This window comes from Lipophrys pholis (genome assembly GCF_963383615.2).
Source record: "Lipophrys pholis genome assembly, chromosome: 10".
Classification (NCBI taxonomy): domain Eukaryota; kingdom Metazoa; phylum Chordata; class Actinopteri; order Blenniiformes; family Blenniidae; genus Lipophrys; species Lipophrys pholis.
Window position 1 is genome coordinate 13166805 of NC_137640.1, and position 25904 is coordinate 13192708.

Below are 25904 nucleotides of genomic sequence, written 5' to 3' on the forward strand. Positions count from 1 at the left end.
AGAGCTGCACTGTGACACTCAGTGGCATGTTGATGAGCTTGCAGGTCACTGACGGTCAATGGGCCCCCCATGGCCCCACTCCTAGTCCTCTGGCCCCTTGTGTTTCCTTCTCACTACACACACACAAAGAGCAGACACTGGCACAGGGCCACATTTCCAATGGGCTCCCCAGCAAGAGAACGGGGAGTCCTTTTAGGGACATATTTCTTCTGTGTAATGTATGTTGATGTCCACAAATGACATTAGTAATGTGGCCCTATTAGTGATTTTTGACTTCATTATCAATTTTGACGCGGTTCCTCAATAACTTGACAATTTGCCAAGTTCATCATTTAGAAGACAATACTTATTAAAAGTTACCGAAACAGGTTAAGTTTTGATTTCTAGATCTATAAAGGTGATCACAATATAATCCAGTTATATGCAAATCCTTCTTTTTTATGATGACTTTTGACTTCTTAAGCACGTGAGCCTTATACATATTAACATATATGATATTTAGATGATTTTACCCTGATTGTTTCAAAAGTCAGCTGAACTGATAAAGAAAATCTGATAGTGTTGTATGTTTTCTCGATAGCCCGTGCTATTGCATACAGTGAACCAAGCTGCTGTTCGGATGGCTTTCCATCAACAAAAGTGGGGAATGATGCTGAAGAAAGAAGAATCCCGACTGGACATGACTTTGTCCGTAGGACTGTCCTTGTGGAGGTGATAATCACAACTCTCAATAAAGACATATTTTATTGCTACCTTATATTTGAGATATAAGACATTCTTCTTTTTTTTTTTTATCTCCCTCTGATCCGGTTTTCAGCCAGAAGGCCTGCCCAGAGAATACACCTACAGTGTCTTCTTCTGCCCAAATGGTCAGTGTGAATGTATTTGTCATTGTCATACGCTGAAGGGCTTTCAAAAAGAACTACTTGACTATTGTTCCTCCATCCCAATCATAATTGCATTTGTTGAATGTATTCATGCCTTAAACTGAAGTAATTCCTGAGTGTATTGTGTATTTAAATTCCCAGAGCGGATCCACATTTCCACTCCTAATAAATATGAATATCAGTATGTGAAAAAGCCGGCCAGGATGAACCAGTTCCAGGTGGCAGTGAAGACCCACAACGATGCCCATTTCGCCCTCTCTGCCAGTCCCCACGACAGCGCAGAGATGCTAGAGATCGTACTCGGGGGCAGGCAGAACACTCGCTCCTGGATTTCAGTGGGCAAGATGGGCGATCCACTGGTCAGTGCCTCGACACCAGGCATCCTGTCGTGGGATGAATTCCGCAGCTTCTGGATCAGCTGGAAGGGCAACATGATACAGGTGAGAAGATGAAGAAGTCACGTGTTTGCTTAAGGCTGAACCGACAAGAGTAAAGTATTTGTTCTTCAAGTGTATGTGCCTACAAAAGAAGTGCAAGAAAAGTACTCAGCGGGCCATGAGGTTTGTGTGTTAGGAGAACTGGCGCCACTTTTACTGGTGTGTCTTCCTATAAGGTCACGCTTAATAGGCTGATGTCAGTGAGGACGCTCTGTGATCCATGGCCCGGTGCTTGCATGGCAGTCAGTGGCTGGCACACCGTTCCCCAGCCCTAGCCTCGGCATTAGACTCGCATCATTTACCAAAGGCAGTAATTAAAAGCCCGCGTATAACAACCCAAAGCATTTCATTTATTTTCTTAGGGGGACTGTGGTATTTTAGGCTGACTCTGGGGGCCCGGCCTTGCATGGTCTTTGGTTTAATATGATTGGAAAATTAAACTCTTTAACCAGAGAAGGAAGTGTGCTCTACATGGGTCTTTTCAAATATTTGTTTTTGTGATTGTGTGTGGGAGGTGCATGAATCACACTGGCATCACCAACTGTTGGCAGGAGGGCCAGCTGCAAGGGAGCAGTACTACTTTCCTATTGCCTATTAATGTTCTCTGAGTGACAATTGCCTGTTGTGCACCACATGGGGTGTTCTACAAACAAATCAAGAAACGATCCAACAAAGAATGATTTAATGGACAATTAATTACATATTTGTTCTTTCTGAGATTTACTTGGAATCAACTTGTTTTCATTTTTCTTTTCAGGTGGGCCACGGCTTACATCCGTCCAACGAATCGGTGATCCTCCAGTGGGCTGGCCAGTTTCAAGGACAGGTTTGAGCAACTTGTGATTTCTGAACTCTGTGTACGAGTTGTATTTTGTAGTGCTTCACTTCATATCTGTTTCTCCATTCTCCAGGTGCGACACATTGGGTTTTCAACAGGCTGGGGCTCAGTTGGGGAGTTTAAAATATGGAGGAAAGAAGACTCCGATGACAACCACAACGAGGCCTTCACACTGGGGGTGCCACACAACATGGTGCCTGGATCTGAAAGGGCCACTGCATTCATGATTGGTAGATTTTTATTTGGTTGAATGCATATGCATGAGACTTTATGATTTAAGCGATTTTATCATGTACTTTTAAAAGAACTGTCCTACACAAGGCTGTTCTTTGAGCTAAGGTGAGGTTAGCAGCTTGAATAACTTGTGCGTTCACCTGTTTTAAGGGGATGTCATGGGGCCAACACTAAATAACCTGGACAAGCTGCTCAGGCTGCCCTTTGGATGTGGTGAGCAGAACATGATTCACTTTGCCCCCAACGTCTTTGTCCTGAAGTACCTGCAGAAGACCAGGCAGCTCAGCCCCGAGGTCGAGAATGAAGCCACTGACTACCTGCTTCAAGGTAAACAAACTGAACTCAAAACTGTAAGTTACATCCTTTGCAATGCTCCTTTTTTTTCCCCTGGAGGGTTGAATGTACTTTCAGTTAGCTTGAAGGGCTTTAAGATGAAGAAATGAGAAAACTAGTTAAGCTGCATATGAGTCAACAAATCAAATCCCTTCTGCCCGAAAGTACCCAAAGTGGCTTTCTACTGAGAGGAAGGAATGTTGTCTAATTGTTGGCAAGTTGTATTCTGTTGTTGGATTTTCTGGAAACCATTAGAGTGAAGTTTACATCAGATAATGGATTTTGTTGGTGGAAGCGTGAAATTGTTGATGGAGGAAGCATGACCTGGTTAGCACTAAATACTGGGGATCCTGGACTTTTGTTATTCTGGGATACCCTCTCTGTCTCTCTTTTTATTCAATTTCACTTATTTCTAAGGTCCCCTACTGTTTCCTAAAACTTCATGTTCAATGACAATCACGACACCTTTTCCATTGGCCTGTATTTCAAACCTTACTGATTGCTGGAACCAACTTTTAACAATCAGAAATATTTAAGTTATGTTCTTGTAACTGATTTGGACCATGACTGTAATTTACTAATTATGGAGCAAAAAAGAATTTAGCCACACATCTGTATCAACTGCATCTATACACGATACATTTTTCCACACTGTGGCCTCCCTTGAATATACTGTTTTCGATCAAGATGGAAAATACCTGAAGATCTTTACACGTGTCACTGGGTTTTTAAGTACAACAATATCTCTGAGTACTTTTGGTATGTTTCTCTTGTATCAAAACACTGAAAAACAACAAACGACTGGTCAAAACAGCATAATGTGTACAGGAAATACATTTTGTCTTTTTTATTCTTTGGTCTTTGCACCACCTCTAACATAACCTTTAGAGTCCAGTGTCAGCTTGCTTGGTCTGGTTCCCTCTGATGAATAATAAGATTAATGATAATTAATAAAACCACCTAACATAAGACTGTGTCCTTACTTCTTTGACAGTTTGCTCACATCTTTACTGATCATCATTTTTAGCAGATGGAGAGGACTGTGCTGAGGTTTCAGACCCAATCTGAAAATGTTATTCTGATCATGTCTGACCCCTCTTAGTTTAAATATTCTCTGAATACCTCTTTCGCCTGTTTTTGTGCAGGATATCAAAGACAGTTGACCTACAAACGGCAGGATGGCTCTTACAGTGCATTTGGTGAAAGGGACTCATCTGGCAGTATGTGGTAAGTTTTAAAGTTTAACCAACTTATACTATCCAAGGTTTTCTGTAGCCATAATCTTCATCTTTAACTAACATGTTGTAGGCCAAAGCAATCAAATTCTTAAATGAAAATTGCAGTACATTGTGCTCATTAGTCTTTTGCTACATCTTAATCACTGGTAAGTCTCCCTTAGTGTTTATTTCTTGATTACACACCCTGGGGGAAGGCAAACAGGCATACAGTGTTGATACTGAAATTATTTCTCCCAATGGTGGGGCTCCACTGTGTTTATTTTGAGGCACAATGTGAAAACTTCAGACTGATTTATGACCTGAAGTGGGTATTATGATCTTCATGAGAGCTAACGCTGTGAAACAGCAGGTTACACTAAAGACAGCGAAACATAAACAAATGGAATAATTGGATCCCTGAGGTAGGCAAAGTTGTCAAGATTTACTTGCAGTCAGTCAGGTTTCATATTTGTGCCGCTTTCTTGGTGGACCCATGCAGCTTTGGCCCCCCAAGCCAGCTTTTAATACCACTATTGAGGGACAGTGTTATAGGTTTTCTGGAGCCCCTTTGCCAAGAGGCTCATTACCTTTTTTTTTTCTTCAACGTAGCCCAGAAAGTAGATGTAGTGCATGCTTCTTCATGACTCGCTTCCTGGTTGTAATTGGTAACATTAGACTGCTACGGAAAAGCCCGAACTTTTGCCCTGATGACTGTGAGAGGATATGAGGATGTAACAAGCAGTGGTTTGAGTTTTCTTTGGCACTCAGGGCAGAAAGTGAGGGTTGTGGGCACAACACAGATGGTGGACCTTCAATAAACCTACATTAGACACTTAATGAATCTATCAACAACACGTTTGCATCCAAAGCAAATGCAGCTTTCTTTTTTTTTTCTTCTTCTTCTTCTTTTTTTTTTTTTAATTTCCAGAGTTCATGTGCAGAGCCTTACTTTTACTGGCTGCAAAAAAATCAATAAACAACACGGTTTTACTGTATCTCAGTAAGTGAAAGTGTATCTGAGTGGAAGTGACAGCTTCTAATTAAAAGTCTGAACATGGAGTTGGCAGGAATAATTTGGTGTGTGGTGTTAGTCATCTATGATGTCAGGGCTGTCACGACATAGAGTGAGCTCAAGTTCACTCACCTAATGCTGCTCAGAAGCACTCAAGACACTGACAATGAATTATAATGTATGCTTTCTAACCTGACTCATTTTAATGTTGAGATGAACTATGATATTTTGCTTCTTCAAAATTACCGAATAATGTGCTCTTTAAGTTACTTGGTACAGGAAAGAATACATTTTTGCTGAAAATAAACTGTTAAGTATTTATTTGTTTAAATAAGTTTTTTCTTTCTCTCTGTCAATAGCGTGCAGGTAGTCGTAGTGTTGCTGTAACACGTTGAGCTGTCAGCGCTTTTAATGACTGAATCATTAAGTTAGGCTTAAATATTTATATAAACTAATGACATCGAGAAGACATATAGATAGCAGTAAATATCTTATTATAAAAGAAAGCTCATTTTATTTAAGCCCTCAAATGCCTGACTGGTACTATGGATAGAGCCAGTCAGGTAAAGTCAGACATATTTTATGTTGTCGCGTGAAGCGAGTTGGTTCAGGATTAATAGACCCTGAAGACAACTTCTTCAGTTCATGTTAACAGTTAGAGGGTGAACAGACAGAAGCTCTGCAGTTTTCCTTTTTTTTTTTTTTTTTTGCTAGGACAAAAGACAAGAATGCAGCTAAACCTAAAACTGGGTTTCAACATACTTGCGAAAGGTTGTCTTCCTAATATAAAGATCCTTTAAGAGTGGGGAAGTGCCTTTTTTCATTTTGTCAGACGGTCTTCATTTTTGGGTCTGCTGCATGTTGAGGCTGGCATGGCATGTGTGTTTGCCCAATGACTGATCTGACAGCATTCAGTGGGTTTAGGGGGATGAATGCCACAGATTGAATTCCCTGATCTCTGCTGCTGTATTAATCCAATATCTATTTCCACTCCTGTGCCAAACATGCAAACCAGCCAGGGTTTATTTATTTCTTTTGACCTTAAATTGATGTAAAGTCGTTAAAAACAAAAAAAAACAAAACATGAAAAGTTTATAAAGATTAAAGAAGAAAAACTAAACATGAATACTTATACAAAAAGTCCTGGTTAATGAGAGAGTAATGGACCACAAAAGTTGGAAAAATCAGTTTGACTTTGAAAGTTGATGTCTTACAAATCTTGTAAATTACCAGCTGTATAAAGGCCATGTTAATATTGTATTCACACTAATAATAGTGTGAAGCATTGAAAATTACTAGACAAAGGCAGCCAAGAGCTGTAATATTAGAAAAATAGTGCCGCTTTGAGTACTTTTTTCATTAAGTTTGTTTAAAAAAAAAAAAAAAAAAGAGACTATACTTGCGTGCTGATTGTTACACAGAACGTCAATTAAAATACAATCCTTACAACTGGTTTCACTTTCTTAATGCCTAGCGCATTGCTTTTCTTTGAATTTATCCGTCTGTCTTTTATAATGGAGCACATTAGTTTATTTTCTTTAAAAAATAAAATTCTCATCTTCCCTTTGAAGTGTGGAGCAGGATAAGATTAGCTCGGAGATGGGAGTTGAAAGTAAGAGAAAACAGGAAAAACACCAAAGGGGTGGGGGTGAGACTCATGTGAGGGTGACCCCTGTTAAGGGCTAAGTGGTGGAAGTGAGCTTTTCTAGTGCTTCCTTCCTTCCCTAAGCTAAATCTTATTTACACTTTCCAATACCTTTCCCTGAGGCACGGCATTGACACAATATTACTCAACATTATAGATTCCAGCAGGCCTGTGGCTTCGTCCCAAGTTTTTGATCTACATGGAGGTTCCTGCCAGGGACAAGTTTGTCTTCTGGTTTATGGCACCAAGGTTGTTTTTTCAACCAGCCCCCTCAACACACACACACACACACACCCCTCCTGGAGCGCTTTTTCTTGGATTGTGATCTCAAATTGCGAGCTGTATTGATAAACTACGGTGAGGCCTGTTTGTTTATCCCTTCGTTTTCCTCTTGTGCTTCTCTCTTTTCATGGTAAACAACTTGCCTCATCTTCCAAGTCACGCGTGGTCAGGCCTGGTGTAATGAAATATTGCGCTGTCAATGAGCAGTTGTTAGCCAAAGACTACAACTTTCAACAACTACCGGGAGGTCTGTTGTTTATGGATGAGTGTATGTTTATTAGCTCAGCCGCGTCCCCCGGGGATGACCTTGGCCTCTCTTCGTCACTCCTTCGGTTTCTCTTCAGCATAGCCCACTAAAAACCGTGGCCCATAAACTTTCAGTCGCTCTCCCAGGACAGCCGGATTCATAACCTTCATCCCTGGGATCTGTGTTTGTATAAGTTGTGGAATGCTTTTGGGGAATCTTCAACTCGCAACGAGAAACATACTTGATTGGCCCGTGTGCGATTTCACATTCTCAAGAGCACAGCTGCCACATCCTGCAGCACTGATCAAACCCTGCCGCTCCCATCTGCTCCCCTCCTCACTTCCTTTCTTTTTTTCCATTTCATCAGATCATCTATACATACCAGCCCTCTTGGACAAAAACATCCCTCCATCTATGCTCTTCTCTATCAGCCCTCCCTCCCCCCTCTGCTGAAAGACCGAAAGAGTGTGACTTGTTGAAAAACTTCTCATTCCTCTGAAATGGTGATTGCCTTTCAAAGTCTTGTGAAGTGTGATAAGCATTTTCAGGGTTTTGCCAGCACATGTTGGAAAGGATCTTTGATATATCCCTCCCCCCCCCCCCCCCACTTGTCTTTTTTCCATCTTACCCTCTTCACCTCATCTGTCCTTCGTCTATCTAGGTTAACGGCATTTGTTCTCAAGTCCTTTGCTCAGTCTCGGGGTTTCATCTTCATTGACCCTGAGGAGCTTCGTGCAGCCAAGTCTTGGCTCATCAAACATCAGCGAGAGGAGGGTTCCTTCCCTGCCATGGGGCGCATTCTCAACAAAGACCTGCAGGTAGGCCTGTGTCTGGGAGGGATGGGTGAGTTGAAAGTGGGACAGTTTTCTGTGCTTACAACGCAGGAACATATTCATCCAGCCTCTCATATTCTATACCAAATGTATTTTTCTGGAGTCGGATAATCACACACACTCTCAAATTCAATGTCGTCCCTTTGGAGTCACTAAGTAATACTCAAATGCTTTTTTTTTTACTGTTAGACGAGACCAGAGAACCAAAGCAAACTCATAGACACGCACAGGGAACATGAACAATGTGGAGAGGACTGATGACTTAACTGAATCGGGCTGGGTTTATGGAAAGTCTGCAAATTCTATAAATTCCCTTTATTGTTCTACTTTTCTTGGTATGATTATTCTGAAGCACATGGCAGCATCAAATGTACAGAGTGTATGGAAGATTTACGGAACAATATTCATGCTGGGAAGACGTGAGGGCCGAGGGGTTCGTGAGGAGATTTTTGAAATTAGCTGAAATCGAAATGTTTTCCCTCGTTCACAGGGAGGGATCCACGGGAAGATTTCACTCACGGCTTACGTGGTAGCAGCTCTGCTGGAAACGGGGATAACCACAGAGGTAAGCAATCCAACAACATTTTAAATTAATTACAGATTACTTTGCGTGAAAGAGAATCATTCGATTTTACCAATATAGTTTAATCTTACAGTACTGTTTATTTTTTTTCCTCATAAAGATTCTGGCTAACATATACTTTGTCTGGTTCGGAAAGTATGCAAGGGCAGTTGTGTGAATTTGATTCATGACTGAACTGAGTTTCAGGGACCAAGGTTTATAATCATGAAGTGCAGCCCCTCCTGCTTTAACTGTCCCACTTAAGCAACTTACCCTTTTTTAGCACATCTTACCAGCCTGGGTCGTGTGTGAACATATCACCGCATTCCTAATAGCTGCGAAGATGGATGTGCTGGCAGTCAGCCTACTCAAATTTGTTATGCCCCGGTGCTGTTAATGTAATGTCTTATCATGTTTGGAGCGCTTCAAAGGATCCGTTCTGAGGTGTAGAGACAGTTGAAACCTTCTGTCTGCCCTCTATCTTTTGTCACACTATTTTTGCCCTTTTTTCTTTTTTTTCAATTTTTCTTTAAAAATAACCTTAAATAGTTGAACATCTATTCATTATAAAGTACGGGTGAATAGTTTGCTATGATTTCCCTCAGAATGTGCTGTAAATCTTAGAAAGATTAAAACCTCTAAAGTGTTCAGTGTCTCCAATCGTATACATAGTTGACTCTTTCATTTAACATTTCCTCCCCTTGGATCTTCTCCATTCATCTGCCCCTCACCCCCGTTACCATTGCAAGCGATCCCAAATGTTTTTCTTCAGAGAATGTGTCCTTTTACTACTGATAAAAACTGAAACGGTATCCTTCACTTCAAAGCCGCTACCCCCAACTCCTTCCAATTTCACTTAATTAAAAGATGACTACTGCAATTACAATGAGTGCTTTTGGAAGCCTATCATCTCGGGGATGATAGGGAAGGTCACATATGCATGAAATGAAAGACTTTTAATGGCCAAAATGAATGTTTATGTAGTAACTGCATCTGCAGAGCGGAGACAGTTGTGCACATGCACAGGGGAAGCCTCCATCCAGCTTTACACTGAGATAATGATTGTGCATGTAAACTCTATCTTATGATCTAGGAAGAGGGAAAAAAAAAGACAAACTATGTTTCCTTCAGAAGAGAATCAATCATAGTAGATTCCAATGTACTGGAACAACCTGTTGACTTTGTTTTGGTGTTGTTAGTGCATGCACTGATGGGGCATGGCTGACTGCAGAATATCCATCTTTTGTACCAGTTTTACCACAGGGTGTCTGAATCTGAGCTAACAATAAGCGAAAGGCATTGTAACCCCTGTACAGGTTTCCTGTCCATCACATGGCACACATATAGAGACAGGCAACCACAAAGTCTGAAAAACTGAAGGCATTAATTTACCCAATAGGCATCTCTGTGGTGTGAAACCTTAGAACTCAAACATCTGCGTCCATGCCCAGGTTGAACATGCAAACCGCACAGAAAAGCCCAGACATCCACAAATGAACCATTATCACTGTGCAGCATCAATTTGTCTTCACCAGATTTCCTCAAATACACTAAAAAATAGAATAAGCACAATTGTTGAAAGGCGTGTCTCCACCCCGCAATGCACATCATTAAATGTTAACATTATCTTTGGGGCTTTCCTGTCTGGTCCAGGAGGAGAAGGTGTCGGTGGCCAAAGCTAAGGATTTTCTGGAGAGCAACGCATACTCTGCCGATGATCCTTACACTACCGCCCTGTCTGCATACGCCTTGGCTCTGCTCCGGAGCCCTTACGCCCCCCTGGCTTTGCGCCGCCTCAACCACATGGCCATCACTCAAGGTACTTCTGCAAATCTCTGCGGGCCAGATCTCCGTGTTCATGACCTTTTAATTCAGTCAATTCTGTTTTTAGGTATAGGTGACTAGTATGGAGAAAATTAATTAAAAAAAAAAAACTAATGCACTGGAACTAAAAGTCATAGTGAAAGAAAGTACAAATATTTTAACAGCTGAAAACTTTGTAGCAATATAATAGTTTCACATTTACATATACAACTCCCTAATTCAAAAGCGCTCACGTTTTGAACAAACACAGAAACATTTTGACAGTAGCTGCTGGAGCTCTCAACAGCAATTGAATTCATTCCTTCCTGTTTCCTTCTGTTTCTTATCGTGCGCCTGGTTTCCTTTGGCCATTTCCTTCTGTTCCTTTTGACTAAAACTTTTTTGGCAGATCTGTTGCAGTTGAGGAGGGAAAAGAAAAATGCTGATCAGAATAGTTTAATTGTCTGAGTATGATAAAACCCAGATAGTTTACCCATCTGTCTTTATTTCACCCCGGTGATTTTGTAGATGGACTCACACACTGGAGCCTGACTGGCAGCACAATGAGTGATGAAGACACCTTCATGGGTTTCAGTGATGGCCTCTCACAATCAGGTACATTTAACAACAACAATAACATTGTAATACATGGGAGATAGCAATATCACATTTTAAGGGTTTTTATAAACCACACAGATAGACTCATTAATTCCTCTCACCATTTCTCTGATATAAAGCTCAGAATCCAAATACAGCTCATTGACAACAGTTTTTGTTTGTTTCTAGTTGTGTCTGCGGAGGTGGAGATGACAGCCTATGGTCTTTTGACCTACACTTTGCTGGGGGACGTAGCTTCTGCCCTGCCTGTGGTCAAATGGCTTTCACAGCAGAGGAATGCATTGGGGGGCTTCTCCTCGACACAGGTAACACCCCCCCCCCCCCCCCCCCTCCGCCCATCTATCTATCTATCTATCTATCTGTCTGTCTATCTGTCTGTCTGTCTGTCTGTCTGTCTGTCTGTCTGTCTGTCTGTCTGTCTGTCTGTCTATGGGAAGTAAAAAAAAAAAAAATGAGACAGAGGAGTCGAGTTGACTCTGACATCTGCAGCACACACACCCGGTGCTTTCTTCCTACTTCCTTATTTACCCCTCGACATCACCCAACTCCGCCCCTTTACTTCCATTCTGATGTGACTTAAATCGTGTGTGTGTATAGATAGATAGATGGATAGATACATAGATAATAAAAATAGGTGTATAGGTATTAATGATTGATACCATAATAATACTCACATGTTGTCTTTTATTAAATCTTTAACGTCTGTGGCAGGACACGTGTGTGGCTCTGCACGCCCTGTCCGAGTACGCCATCCTGTCTTATGTAGGCGGGGTAAACCTCACCATCTCGTTGGCCTCCACCAACCTCGACTTCCAGGAGACCTTTGAACTCAACAGGGACAACAAAAAACTCCTCCAGAGTGCCAAGGTGAACTGAAAACTAGAAATAGTTTGATGTTTTATTATTTATCTTATTTCAAGGCTCCTCATTATTTCCCATGCTGCTGCTGCTGCTTGTGGGACTTTGGTTTAAGTGGACAGCACTTAGTCAAAATGCATAGCCAAGACCGCTTATCGTCAAAAGTACTGCAAGAGGGGAAACTTAAGAGAAATCGCTGCACTCTAATGCAATTTTAAAATAATTTCTTGTGGCTACTCTGATTGATGAGAAGCTCGCCACTCTGACATTAAACTACAATATCTGTGTCTCTGTGTTCAGCTGCTTAGGAATAAAAAATGTAGTGACATGACCAAACCAAGCTTAACTAGGCTGAATTATCCAAGTGCCCTGTGTTGGCAGGTTGATTTAAAAACCGTGTTTTACTGGCCTGTTTACCCATAAGTTACATGCTTGACAGTGTGGGCATAAATGACCTTCTTCTTTTTTTTTTTTTTTTTTTTTTTTTTGTTTTGCTTTTTTTTGCTTTTTTTCGCACAAAAAAAAAAAAAGCAAAAAAAAATAAAATAAAATAAAAAATAAATGACCTTCTTCTGTGGCAATGCGGTGTCAGGTCAGCATGGTTGGAGTGGTTCAGGTGAGAGTGCAGTAGTTTCTCTTTGCATGTTTCTGCACCATGATTAGTGGTGTCAGCTTAATTAGAGGCAATTAAGGCCTCCTGGTTAGTAGCCAAGGGAACCACTAGTGGCCGTGCAGCAGCCTACAGCATTCATTCTCTTGATAAATGACTCATTCACCTCTCCCTGCCCCCTCTGGCTCTCTTTGTTTCTCCTCTTTCTTCTGTCTCTCACTTCTTTCAGATCCCAAGTATCCCCACAGGCCTTTTCGTCAGTGCTAAAGGAGAGGGCTGCTGCCTCATGCAGGTAATGTAGTACTGTTGCCACAAGCTTGTAGAAACACACATTTCCAGTCTTGAAACTTGCCCATCATGGAGCTTTAATGCAGGGATTACTTCAGTGACTCCCAGCAAGAATGAGCCGGCAGGAAGGAGTTAGTTCCTGCAGTCCCGTGATGCTGAAAATTCCTGCATGAAGTTTGTTGTAATCTGGTAGAAATTAGCCCTTTGCTTTGAAGTGTGTTTAGTCCCGTTGTCTCTCTCTACCTTGTCACAAACAAAGCCCTTTACATAAACAACAGTTATTTCAGTCTTCTTATCATTCATGTTTCAACATTTGTCTGCTTTGAGACCAAACAAGTTATAAATGAAAAAGCATGTGTGATCAAAGATGTTTGCAGCCCTTTTATTTATTTTCTTTTTTTTGGGGGGGGAAACTTCGATGTGAAATATGGCTTGACAAGAGTGGGGCAGAGCCAGCCGCAGCAGAGGATGTTGTGGCCGGCTGTGCAGTTCCGAAGTTCTCTTCCAACTCCCTCGGCTACGTGTCTCAAAGACAGCATTTTTTTCTTCACGTCTCTTTTTCTCTCTGCTTTTCTACTATCCACACCTCTTTGTGCATCAACACACCCCTTTGACAGCCCCCGAGGCCTCGCAGCACCTGGGCTCTAATGAAACACAAGAGCGGCGCAATCAAAGGGCCCGCATATGTGTTTGTCAGCACACTGTGTGCCGCGAGTAAATGTCCTGCACTCGTTCATACGTCCCATCATTTAATGGGTTTTCTAAAGAGGATTTATTCAGGATGTGTACTCTTCTGGTAATATTATTCTCCTGTGACATAAAAGAGCCATAACTTTACCCTCAGGCTTTCCAATGAATGCATGCTATGTGTCCAGAGAAGATGATTTGTGGTTTATATATTTTTTTTATCAGGTCAAAGAAAGCTACCTTTGCTACTTCATAAAAAAAAAAAAAAAAAATGTTGACTATAAACAGCCGTAAATGTACACCAAATATTTGAATTAGAACTTAAAGCATGCCGTTGGTGCACTTTTTCGAAAAGTGTCTTCATTTCCATCTTAAACACATTTTTTGGGCTTTCTATTGTTCATTCTTTAAATGAAGATGTAAAATATAAAAGAATACTGCAACAAGATCTACTTAGTACCTCGAGCCATATATACCGCTTCATCCAACTTACCAATCCCAGCCAACTGTGGGCGACCAGTCCATGACAACCCAGACACAGAAACTCATAAAACCAATTTAAAACATATAATGCCCGTTGTTGAACACCATATGGAACTGTACTTACACCTAATGGACCTAATCGTACAAGTGCACATTGACAACATTAGACTCGGCACAGATGAGTGCAGCGCTCGACACAAAGTACAGCTGAAGATGTTGTGAATCGCAGTACTTTTTAGGTATTTGATGACTCACAAGCAAATGTAATCGACAGGATCGTCAAAACAAACAACTTAAGAGAGCTCCAAAGAGTGAAAATAAAAGGTTTACTAGTGATATTGAATCCATTCTGAAGGTAGAACATAAAAATTCAAGTCAGACTTGGGGGTAGATACTTGGGTCTCTAGAAACACAAAGGGGCCTGAAATCTTTGTGTTTATGATAAACAAAATTGCAAACAAATGTCATATTGTGCACCAAAACATGTGGAAGATGATCTCGGTGCACAGAGGATTGCGTCCAGCAGATGTGCAATATAGCACGTGCTATCAATTTAGTGTGTTTGTGTTAATTACAGTGCAATGTCGGGTGTGTCTATCAGAACGAAAATTCTGGGAATACTGCACACTAATAGCTTAATCTATCATTTGCAATGTGATCTGCAATGCCGGAAAGCTGTTGTGTCATATGTGATTGTGTATTTAATATGCTTAGAAGGAATGTGCAAATCAATTATGGCTTCATTATAGTGAGAGCCACTTCCTCTGCTGGGCTATCACCAGCTTTATTTGTGAATAATTCATTGCTTCTTTAGTCTTAGTGTTGTGTTTTTTTTGTTTTGGTTTTTTTTTCACAGCTTCACCGATAAATTTCAGTATTACATTTTTAATACATTTTGTTTATATATTTATTTTATGTAGCGGTCCAATATGTTTGTTAGCTTTCTCTACCAACTTGTCCAACTCCATTTTCTTATCACGTCTCACATTATTTTACACAAATGATTCTTGTAAGATGCAATGCACACACACAGACACGAAACCTTCTTTTCAGAACTGCTTTTTCAATGTAATGTCAAAAATTCTAAATTCATCACCCACAAGATGTATGCAAACTGGAAGTGCAAACCGTTTGCGTCGGCACACAAATCAGCACTCTTTATTTGGACTCTTAACGACATCAGTCCTCCAGCGTCTAATTCAATTTATGGGCCAATCTTTCAATTTTGCTGTTGGGGCACAACAGTGTCCTCCCTACAGCGATATTTATTATCTCAGCAATTTTTAAGCACCACATCGTGCCCGAAAACCAAACCATGAGGGCTATGACCACCGTCTATCATAAAAACTGCGGTATCTTTATTGATTTTCTTTCTGATAAGCGTTGCTCTCTTTGACAGTTGAAAATAATATTTTGATGGCAGTCTTTTTTTCTGCTTCTCTGTAGATTGACGTTTCCTACAATGTACCTGACCCAGTATCCAAACCAGCCTTCCAGCTCAAAGTGGTTCTGAAGGAGCCTTTTCAGGATCGATACCTGCAGCCCTCCTCTTCATCATCATCATCATCCCGTCAGCCAAACTCGCGCCCCCGTAGCCGAGCCGACAACCGCTCTGAGCTCATCAGAAAGCGTCGGGCACCAATTGACGACGATGATCCTGCAGCTCATCAGGACAAAATGGACTTTCACATCTCTTTAGAAGTTTGCGCCAGGTAAACGTTCATCTCAAGCTTGTTCAAATAACTGTCTCATGGAAAGTTCTCAATTCATGCTTATTCTCTTTTGTTTTGTTTTTTTCTAGGTGGCTCCATTCAGGTTCGTCTAACATGGCCGTTATTGAAGTTCCCATGATTTCCGGTTTCCGAGCAGATGTTGAAAGTCTGGAAAGGGTAGGTAATTGCGCGACACACAAAATCTGCAGTATACATGTTCCAAGTTTTGCAAAGACTCTGAGACATTTCATTGGTTGTAGTGACTGACTGGACTGGTCGAACAGGTCCTCACACATAAGTTTATATTAAATGATAAAAAAACAGCAAAGCAAGTCGGTCCCTGCATTTATCATTCATGACTACACCATGAGAGCAACAAGACATAACTTTAGAACCCAAGCTTCAACAGCAACAGATGCATCTGCATCTGGATTACACTTAAGAGAAAACGGTGCTCACTCACGACCTAACAAGCATTCCTAAACCTATTCAAATAGATACACCAGTTTGGATGCAGACTTTAATGTGGACTAGCAATGGAAAGTGTTGTCAGGTTAAAATGAAGCGAGGCAGGTAAATATTTACCAGTTTTCCTCTGGTAATGGTTTGAAATGTGTTTATGTAGGTATGATCAAGATAGACCAACTAATCCATGAATTACACAGTTTAGGAGTTAGATGACATCAGGCTTCTCTGGGCCTACAAGACAGAACACATATTATGTGCTCTATTGGGCTTAATTAAGTTCCAAAAATATATTGTTCAGATATAAGAGACATAGAATAGTAAAGACGGATATAGCTCTGTAAAAAAGAAAATAAAAGAAACTGGATTAACCTGACAAAAATATTCAAGGTAGGTTGAAATGCTGTATTCAGGTCAGATCCCCAGCCACCCATCAGAGGCTTGTTACTCATTACTCTGCAGTAATAGAGTCTTAGTCAGCAGGCATCCACGTCTAAAAGAGCAACCTCTCTGGCTACCTGGGGGGATGTCACACATACACCCACTCGCATACATGTGCTGCTGTGAGTATATTAGTGGAAGCTGACCTGAGTTCTAGTGGCTAACAAGCTCAGTTTATACCCCCGCTGGTCTCCCTTGGAGTTTTACTGCAGCCTGCCTGACTGGCAGTGGCATTCCTCAATTTAGAGTAGCGAGCTTGGCTTCCACAGTCACGTCTTGTTGCTTTCATGGATGCTGTAGTCATGAATGATTAGTGCAGGGACCGACTTGGAGCCACCACAGGAGTGACCTCATAATAGGCCTTGTTTAACAACCCAGTATAACATTTGAGCTATGGGACTTCATTGGCAAAATTTTGTTACTATATAGAAAAACAATGCTTTCGTAAACAGAGACCAGTTGTGCATGCGCATGTCTCTGTGGCGCCAGCTCAGACTGAGCACCTCATAAACCCCTGCGGTCCAAAGGCTCCCACCTTTGACAGAATGAAAAATCCCCCAGTGGGGATACTTAAGTGTGTTCTCTCTATGCACACACTCTTTTTCTTGGTAAACTTTGTCCTTGTTGCTCATTCATACAGTCATTTATTAGACAGAGTTATAGATGTCTGCAGCACATTTTACAACAAAAAAACAAAACAGGAAATCACTGAGTATGAAACATTGTTCATGCTGTTCTAGAGCAACAGTTATGATCCCTTGTTGATTCCAGTTACTTTGAGCTTGACTCAGTCAATGATTGGTGAATTGTAAACTTCCTACCTTGGCCATCATTTCATGGTGGACTTCATATGGTTTGCATTTTAGTTGTTGCCCACCGAGAATACTGAAACGCAGACCATGTGAACTCTGACAGATGCGTGTTAGGGACACTGAACTATTCAAATGTTTTGAATATGCTTCTATGATTGTCTTTGCAAGCAGAAAATAGGACTGCACCAGTTCAAGTCTAATATATTGAGGTTCAAGTATGTGTGACATCAGATGAGGATCATGTTAAAATGGCTTACGAGGACACTCTGATGTGTTCACTGAGAACTTATTAAAACGCGCCATGGTTTCCTGTATATTTTTAAAACATATTGTTTAATTGTTTTGGAATATTGAACTGTAGTAAACGTAAGGTGGAGCTGTCCACTCCTCTGTGGTGCTGATTGCTGTTATTTTTCCTGTCAATGCCTTCTATGTATACTCAATTACAACAGCAGTGTTCAAATGTGTGGCTTCCGACTCTAAGTTATATCGGGTCTGTTCGTGAACTTCTAGCTGCTTTATTTTCCCAGCATCAGTTCTGTTTATTCCTCAGTAGTTGATGGAAATGATGGACTGTTTCTTGGGGGGGGGTTAATGGAAATTGTGAGTCTATTACATAATTTGTGAGCTGGTTACCATGGTTGCGACAAATAAGCACTATAAAGTGTTAGTCTAAATATATAAAAAAATAGCTCACACCAAAAGAATAAAAGTTAAAATCACAAAGTTTGATTTGTTGCAAGTTTGCCATGTTCATTCATTCATTCATTCATTCATTCATTCATTCATTCATTCATTCATTCATTCTTTCAATAGTTGTGTTTGGGATAGACCTTCTCTGTAGCTCACATATTAACTGGTTACATTTTGAGGTCCAGAGGGCAAAGGTCAAGGTCCCCAGGCTCATGTTTGACCTCTTTTCTTTTTCCTTTTTTTTTTGTAAAATATGTGAGGAAGGCTAATCACTCCTACTGTTTATTGTATTTCTCCACTGCATTATGCAGTGCAGGCAGACATTAGTGTCTGGTAGTTGTGTACCACAATGTCGCATTTGTAGTTTATACTAACCAGTCGTAACAATATGACCACTGACACATAAAGTGAAAACCACTAATAAGTATATCATGGCACCTGTTACAGGGGGAAATATATTAGGCAGCAAGTGAATAGTTCAGCCTCATGGCTTATCTTTCAAACACAGGAAACGTGAGCAACAGAGGATTTGAGTGAGTTTGACAAGAGCCACATTGTGAAGGCTAATTATGATAACTGGGTCAGAGCATCTCTAAAACTGCAACTCTTGTGGAGTGTTCCTAATCATCAGTGTTCAACATTTATCAAGATTAGTCAAAGGAACGGGAAACAGTGAACTGGTGACAGGGTCATGCAGGGCCAAGGCTCATTGATGCACATGGTTAGATGGAGGCCTTGTGGTCTAGTGAAGCCCATGGCTTCATCCGTGTTTTACCACTCGTACTGGTTTCACCTCATACGTACATGCTGAGATTTGACTATTGACTTATCTTACATGATGTCATCCTTACCAGCTCCTGATGGACAAGAGAGTCGGTCTGAAGAGATATGAGGTGAACGGAAGAAAAGTGTTGTTCTACTTTGATGAGGTGAGTTAAATCAATTTGACAGTTTGAGAGTTTGCTGTTACACTGAAGGAACCATAGGAGATGAAAACCCTTTTCATTACTGCTTCTGCAGGATCATGTTGAAATCTTATAGCTGCGTATAAGTATGTATCTGTATTCTTGTGTATGTGAGATTCTGGTTATTTTTCTGTTTGTTGCCATTTCTTAGATTCCCAGCCAGTGTATGACGTGTGTGGCCTTCCAAGCTGTCAGGGAGTACATAGTGGGCAAGACGGCGCCTGTTCCAGTCAAGATCTATGACTACTACGAACCAGGTGTGCATCTGATTAACATTTTAAAAAGTCTTTACAATATACGAGACAAGAAAAACCAATTAAATCCCCATAATTCATCAGGTGCCTTCCTTTATAATGAAATTCGATTTTTCAAAGTTTATGACATAATCACAGCGAGTTTTCTCTCTGTTTGCGTGTATGCTTGTGTGTCGACGTGGGTCCCTTCATGTAACGCAGCTTTTGAGGCCACCCGGTTCTACAACGTCAGTGAGAGCAGTCCCCTTGCACGGGAGCTGTGTGATGGACCGACATGCAACGAGGTGGAGAGTTCAACCAGCCAGTGGACAGGTGAGATATCGAATTGCTCTGATCCTGTTGGGTTTTCCATTTGCTTCTCTTCCATCAGGCTCCTAAAGAGATGATGTTTCTGCAGGTTTTGTACAGGCAAACCAGTGCAACAATGTGTTTGGCTGTCTGGAGGAGGAGCAGTTTGAGCGTTGCACGTGCTACAGGGACTGTGGTTACGACGGGGAGCCTGTTTGTGGGTCAGATGGACAACTGTACCAGAACCAGTGTCAGATGGAGGTCTTTGCTTGTCGTAATGGGACACGGATCAAGCAAGTCCCACTGTCCCAGTGTCCACACAGTAAGTGCTCCTCCGTCACACGTTACAGTGTCGTTTTGCAGCAATCGCGCACTACATCTGCGCTCTAGGAAACAGCTGTTCAGGTGTTAAACTGATTACTGGATGACTTTTTCTGGAAAAAAGGAAAACCAAAACTACCCATTGCCCTGCCACCCCTATCCTCGCTCACTCTCTGCTGTATTACAGGGCTCTCTCAAAATGACAGAGTGCTTTTGTCCAGCCTTTGAAACCCTTGTCACATTCCTTTCCGACGCACAGCCCAACAACAAAGGAGCCTTCATGTTGTGGAGCAGATTGGGAAAAGGCATAGACAAAACTTTGATGGGGAAAAAAAACCTTAGTTTGCGCCAAGTGGTTCATGCTGTAGATTATCAGCAGGATTGTATATTTGTTTCGAGCTTCATGATCTTGTTTGTTTATGTATTGGTATGTGGAGGAGGTTCATGTCACCATTTTCCCAGTTCTGAAAACGGTAAAGGACACCGTTTACCACCACACTCTGCCTCCTCGCCAAAGGCATGGCGAGGAGGCACGCCATGTTTTGGTAGATAGATTTTATTGAGGTTTTAAATCACTGTTAAACTAAGCAATGTTGCTCCGTGAAGTATTCAACGCTTCGGGGCAGTAGTTACATGATATAACCCTCAGATCTGTTTGTATTCATTACTAGTTTTTTGGGTGCGGTGAAGACACATATATTTGACTGATTGGAACTGTTTGTGTTTGTATTTCCAGTGGCGACCACAGAAAAAATACAACCAGTCGTAAGCCAGGAAACTGAGCAGCCCTCTGTGCCTGTTCACACAGGTAACTTCATTTACTTTCACCTTTACCCGCAGACACTGCACACAGCTTTGCATTCTAAGACCTGCCCTATAATCTTTTCTTTCTTTATTTTTTTTCATATTATCTTTATCTTGCTCTTCAGCTTCTGCTCATTTTCCTGCCAAACAGGAATGATTATTGTCTTTTCTCCCACAGTGGCTTTTATTTCTACTGACCTCTGTCCTCAATACTCCTTTTTTTTTTTTTTCTTCATTCTATTTTTGAACTTGCTTTCTAATATGTTTCTGCATCAATTGAAGATCATCCTATGAAGCAGTACAGAGTGAAAACAGTGATCATAGCTTTTTTTATTCCAGTAGAAACTACAGCTTTTGAAGATTTTTCATGTAGGAGGAACCAATAATAATACATTTTTGTCGACCGATTCAGCATATGGTACCGATATATTCTTTTGTTGCCTAGAGGTTGAAGAGGCAGATTTGAGATCGGAGGTTTGCAGGTTTGATCCCCGCAGCAGACATGTGGCTTCCTGAGCATGACCCCTTGACCCCCACGAGCTCCCTCGAGCGTCGTTATGTGGCCATCCACCGATGGGTCAATGCAGAAAAAAGGAATTTCCCCAAGGGGAATAATAATGTATGACTAGTTTGTTAGTTTAGTTTCTTTTTATCAAATAAGTCCAAAGATTGTCAAATAGCCGCTGCGCTGAATCTTTCAGTCATGTCCGCACAAGCTTATTTAATCTGACGTAGTCACTTTTGATAAGTGGATTTATTAGGGGGTTGAAGTAGGCAACGAAGTTCAGAACAAAAATTGGGGTCAGAAGGGAGACAATGATATTAAGAGAGTAGATATGTAGGGGGCGCGTGAGGTACCTCATTCCCCTGCCACCACATCATGTCTGCGTGATAAATTTGTGATAGCTTGCACACTGCAGGGATGATAGTTTCTTTGCAAGGAGTGTGGATCAGCTGCCACTTCCACAGAGGCAGCCAAAGAATGCCTGATAGGAAGTGTGGCTGTGTGTCAGCGGAGGAAGTAGCTGTGTTACATTTGGCAGTAAAACATGAGAAGGCACTGCAATCATTCACTCGCTGCAGACGAGCTCAAACCATTTGGGCCGCTGCATTTACACATTGTCTTACGTGAGCTGTTATGCATATAACATCAAACCCTGCTTCAGTGAGTGTGTGACTTATAGACGTGTGTGTGTGTGTGTGTGTGTGTGTGTGTGTGTGTGTGTGTGTGTGTGTGTGTGTGTGTGTGTGTGTGTGTGTGTGTGTGTGTGTGTGTGTGTGTGTGTGTGTGTGTGTGTGTGTGTGTGTGTGTGTGTGTGTGTGTGTGTGTGTGTGTGTGTGTGTGTGTGTGTGTGTGTGTGTGTGTGTGTGTGTGTGTGTGTGTGTGTGTGTGTGTGTGTGTGTGTGTGTGTGTGTGTGTGTGTGTGTGTGTGTGTGTGTGTGTGTGTGTGTGTGTGTGTGTGTGTGTGTGTGTGTGTGTGTGTGTGTGTGTGTGTGATGTGGCGCAGCCTGCACTGACTTGTTTTCCTGCTTGCAACTCCCAGTAGCTGCTGCTCACCAAGCTGCTCTCACTCAGAGGCCTTTCTAGTACAAAGGCTAACGCTTCACCCTCACCACAGGAATCCTGTTATGCTCTTTTACACACACACACGTGCACATTTATATATGCAAACACGTATATAGTCACTGCATGCCCACACAGGCAAATATATGCCCACATTTACACAAGCAGACACGCATTGAGCTACGATAAGGTGGCGCAGGGGTGATTAGAGTGAATAAGTACTGTAAAAACACTGTCATTGTAAACCATTAGAATGTTGACGACATGCCCGCTAAGTGCACCAAGAGTGTAATAAGCGAACGAGAGTTGTGCCAAGGAGCTGACAGCTTGTACTGGAACAGCAGAGGAAGCTGAAGCTCAGGAATTAGCGTCCCTGTGCAGACTTGTCTTATTAGTGAACTTGGACCAGAGTGCAACATCCAGAAAAATACATACCCTGACTTGCATGCAATCACATCAGCACTATTTTTGTTTACTGTATTTATGTTTGATGATGAGTCCACTTTCAAATGAACCACTTCGTTAATTAAATGTGTACTAGTTGTTATTGTGTGTGGTTAAAGTCTCAAAGTGGAATGGGTGCCACGAACTTGAAAAACATAGGAACAACATTTGACCTCGAGGGGATTGTAATAATAAGCCGCTTATAATAAAGCTATACCTTTACAGAAGAGTGATTTGACAAGTTGCTTTGGACGTGAGTATAGAATGTTTTGGGCCGGGTGGGACCCCTACTGTCTAACATGTGACATTGCTACTCAGAAAGATAAAACATACAGGGTCTAAATTTCCTGTCATAATAATCTATGTTTACATATTTACCTCAATCAACTTGTTCTTCATCAAACCTCGAATGCTGTGATCAACAATTATTTGTCTTGCTTGTCATGTCTTCGTCTCTGTTGGCGCTCACTAGTTAAAATGTGTGCTCTGTCATGCCAACCCTGATTTATCCAGGTGAAGAGGAGCAGGGCTCCATTGCAGAGGTTTCCTACTACTCCTATGAATATGACCCAGATTCTGATCCTTTCCTCGCTGATGCAGACGGGGGGGATAATTTTGACATTCCTGATAGTGGTGGGGACGTAGAGCATAAGGTGCTCCTACCGGCGGATACCCAACTTCCCACACTGGACACAAAAAACACCCCGGAGCGATGGTATGTGTATCAAGTTGTTTTCTTTCTTTATAGTCTGTTCACAGACTATGATTTAAAAAAAAAAATTGATCTTTCATTAGTTCTTACATTAAAAGTGTGTCCTGTTTTCTTGTCGTCCCACAGAAATGCTCACAGAGTGAAGCCATACTCTCCTCTTCAATTGTACATTGTTTGTGAATATGATAGTGAATGGAATGAGAAGAGAAACTTTTGGACTTGGTCAGCTCCAGAAGAAGAAGAGGAGTTGGTGGGGGGTCTGGAGATTGAGTGTGTGAGTTTGCGGATTACATGTGGACGCTTCGACCTGTTTGTGTGCAGCTGAATGTGACGTTGTGATTGTCATTATGTTAGTATCCTCCAGACTTTTATATTTCTTCCAGTAGACTCTTAGTCACCAATAGGCACCATAGCGTCTTCGTTATCTACTGTACTGCCTTTGTAATCATTAGAGGAAATAATCAAGTATTTATGTTTGTAATTACACCTGAGGGTAAACAAAATATTTTGTTATATTTTCTATCTGTGGTATTTATTTGTAGCTAGAGGTCATATCATTTGTATTTTTGATTCGTCCTCTGCCCAGTTTACTTTTTGACCTGACTGTTCTTTGAAACGTGCTATCTAAGGTATTTTTCCTTTCATAGCAAGCTTTAACCCAATTATTGAACTGTTTGACAAAATTCTTGTACCGGTATCCTGCTGGAGAAAAAAAAAAAAAAAAGACATATGTCAGCCATATGCTTTACAGAAACATAAGCTGAAGTGTTTTTCATTTTTAAGCTTTTTTTTTTTTTTTTTTGGGTGGGGGGGGGGCGGGGGGAGCTGTTTGTCTTCATTAGACAGTACAGTGTAGACTGACAGGAAACATAAGAAGGAAAGGAAGGAGGCCCACACACAACAAAGGCCTCTGGTCGAGTCAAGCCAAGGATTTAGTACAGAGGACATGAGCCGCTCGACCGCTGGTCATCCTGAGCGATCCTGAAACGTACTCAGCCAAGATACCAACATCATCTACTCTCACCGTTCACCTTAACTTCTTTGAGATTTGATTGTACAGTTCATAAGCTATTTTGTGTTTGTTCAATTTTGATTCATGAAGCAGTCAAGTTAAACGTAAAGAATGAAGTTATGAATTTCTGTAAATTCGCCAAATTTGAAAATGTAATCCCAGTACATATCAAACCTTGTGATTTTTAAACAAAATTAAAATTTATATACAATCCAGAGTTTTGGAATTTGTTGCATCAAGTGAGCAGAAATAAGCCGAGGACACCGTTGGTCCTGTTTTAATGTCGATGTTTGTATTGTTCTGTTGGATAAATACCTTTGGCCCTACAGGGGCAGCAATGAATTTAGCAAAATAAGCAGATGAAACATATTTTTCAAAGTTGTTCTGAAAGGACGCATTGCGTTTGTTAAAATCTCTAGTTTGTGCTCTTGTTAGTTTCGTATAAAAAAAAAAAAGAAAAGGTCTGGATGTGGCTGAAAATCTTGAATTATGGAGCCATAATTCAGTAAAGAAAAAACAAAGCTTGTTAGAGTGCTTACTAAATGGTTTTTATTTTGAAGGCTATGACATAGAGAATAACATGGGTGAAGTTAGGAGATGAATAGGACTCCTGCTATACAAAAAAGAAAAAAAACACTGTCTGCACAAAAAGTCCCCCAAACCGAAGCTCTTTTTCACCAAGAGAAAATCTTTTTGTTTTTTAGGTTATGTAAGCTGTGGAACTGAATTTGCTTTAAAAAAACAAAACAAAAAACTCTATTCAAGTATGGATATAATTTCCTGTCATTAGTGACAGATGCCCCCCTCCTATCATAAGCAACCTTCAGTTGTGTCGAATGCCCCCTTTTGTTACAGGCTCACGGTATGTGTGTTAGTTTTGTACTTCATACATAACTGAAGTTTGGATGTGCACCATATGTGTTTGTGTATCTGTGGACAACAGACATAGGGTCACCAAAGCAGCCGCCTGGAGAGAGTTGGACCCTGTTAAATTTTAATGTTTGTTTGCTGCACATGTCACTTGTCGACCCTCTCGGTTACTGTGGCCCAAAGCCGCTGGCAGCTCGGGTCTTCAAACGAGCCCTTCAGAATCTTCTCCCGTGTTAGAAGGGTGTAAAACGTGCCTCACAGCGACCTGTCTGCCTTTAAGTTAGAGCTGATACACAAAGCGACTTCCTGTTTCTTTATTCTTTAGTTTCCAGCAGTGTCTTCCCAGTGGTGTGTTTGCAATTCTCAGCGAGGTTTCGAGAGAGCCTGCACAATGTCTCGGTTGCTGCTCCACATCTGTGGCGCTTTACTTGAAATATCTAAATAACATTGTGCATATTTGTCTGGCCTATGCTGATTTTATTACATGTGTCTCTGGATTGATTTCTAGCAATAAAAGACTGCGGAAAGCCTTTCCACATGACACACACAGCTCTTCCTGTGGTGCAGTGTTGTTTAGGTGTGGGGGGGAGTATTTGCAATGTTTTGCATATAGTGAAAATCTTGAAAGAAAAAGAATTAACTATTATTATTATTATTATTGTTATTATAGAAT

The 25904-nt window shown here is 41.2% G+C and overlaps 1 protein-coding gene across 2 annotated transcripts in view; it reads left to right on the plus strand.

Annotated features, from left to right (window-relative positions):
* The window catches only part of cpamd8 (C3 and PZP like alpha-2-macroglobulin domain containing 8), a 40508-nt gene extending 15934 nt beyond the window's left edge, over positions 1 to 24574 (plus strand). The window contains exons 22-44 of one of the 2 annotated variants that reach the window (XM_080473923.1): positions 581 to 711; positions 818 to 869; positions 1029 to 1327; positions 2082 to 2150; positions 2236 to 2392; positions 2547 to 2723; positions 3875 to 3956; positions 7794 to 7950; positions 8456 to 8530; positions 10181 to 10346; positions 10859 to 10945; positions 11117 to 11253; positions 11660 to 11815; positions 12646 to 12708; positions 15321 to 15586; positions 15676 to 15763; positions 18852 to 18926; positions 19114 to 19219; positions 19418 to 19528; positions 19614 to 19826; positions 20562 to 20633; positions 23151 to 23352; positions 23476 to 24574. In XM_080473923.1, the coding sequence (XP_080330049.1) occupies positions 581 to 711; positions 818 to 869; positions 1029 to 1327; positions 2082 to 2150; positions 2236 to 2392; positions 2547 to 2723; positions 3875 to 3956; positions 7794 to 7950; positions 8456 to 8530; positions 10181 to 10346; positions 10859 to 10945; positions 11117 to 11253; positions 11660 to 11815; positions 12646 to 12708; positions 15321 to 15586; positions 15676 to 15763; positions 18852 to 18926; positions 19114 to 19219; positions 19418 to 19528; positions 19614 to 19826; positions 20562 to 20633; positions 23151 to 23352; position 23476 (2942 nt within the window). In that variant the 3' untranslated portion in view covers positions 23477 to 24574. The remainder of the gene's footprint in view (positions 1 to 580; positions 712 to 817; positions 870 to 1028; positions 1328 to 2081; positions 2151 to 2235; positions 2393 to 2546; positions 2724 to 3874; positions 3957 to 7793; positions 7951 to 8455; positions 8531 to 10180; positions 10347 to 10858; positions 10946 to 11116; positions 11254 to 11659; positions 11816 to 12645; positions 12709 to 15320; positions 15587 to 15675; positions 15764 to 18851; positions 18927 to 19113; positions 19220 to 19417; positions 19529 to 19613; positions 19827 to 20561; positions 20634 to 23150; positions 23353 to 23475) is intronic. The other variant, XM_080473924.1, reaches the window with a different exon arrangement.
* The last annotated feature ends 1330 nt before the right edge of the window (positions 24575 to 25904 follow it).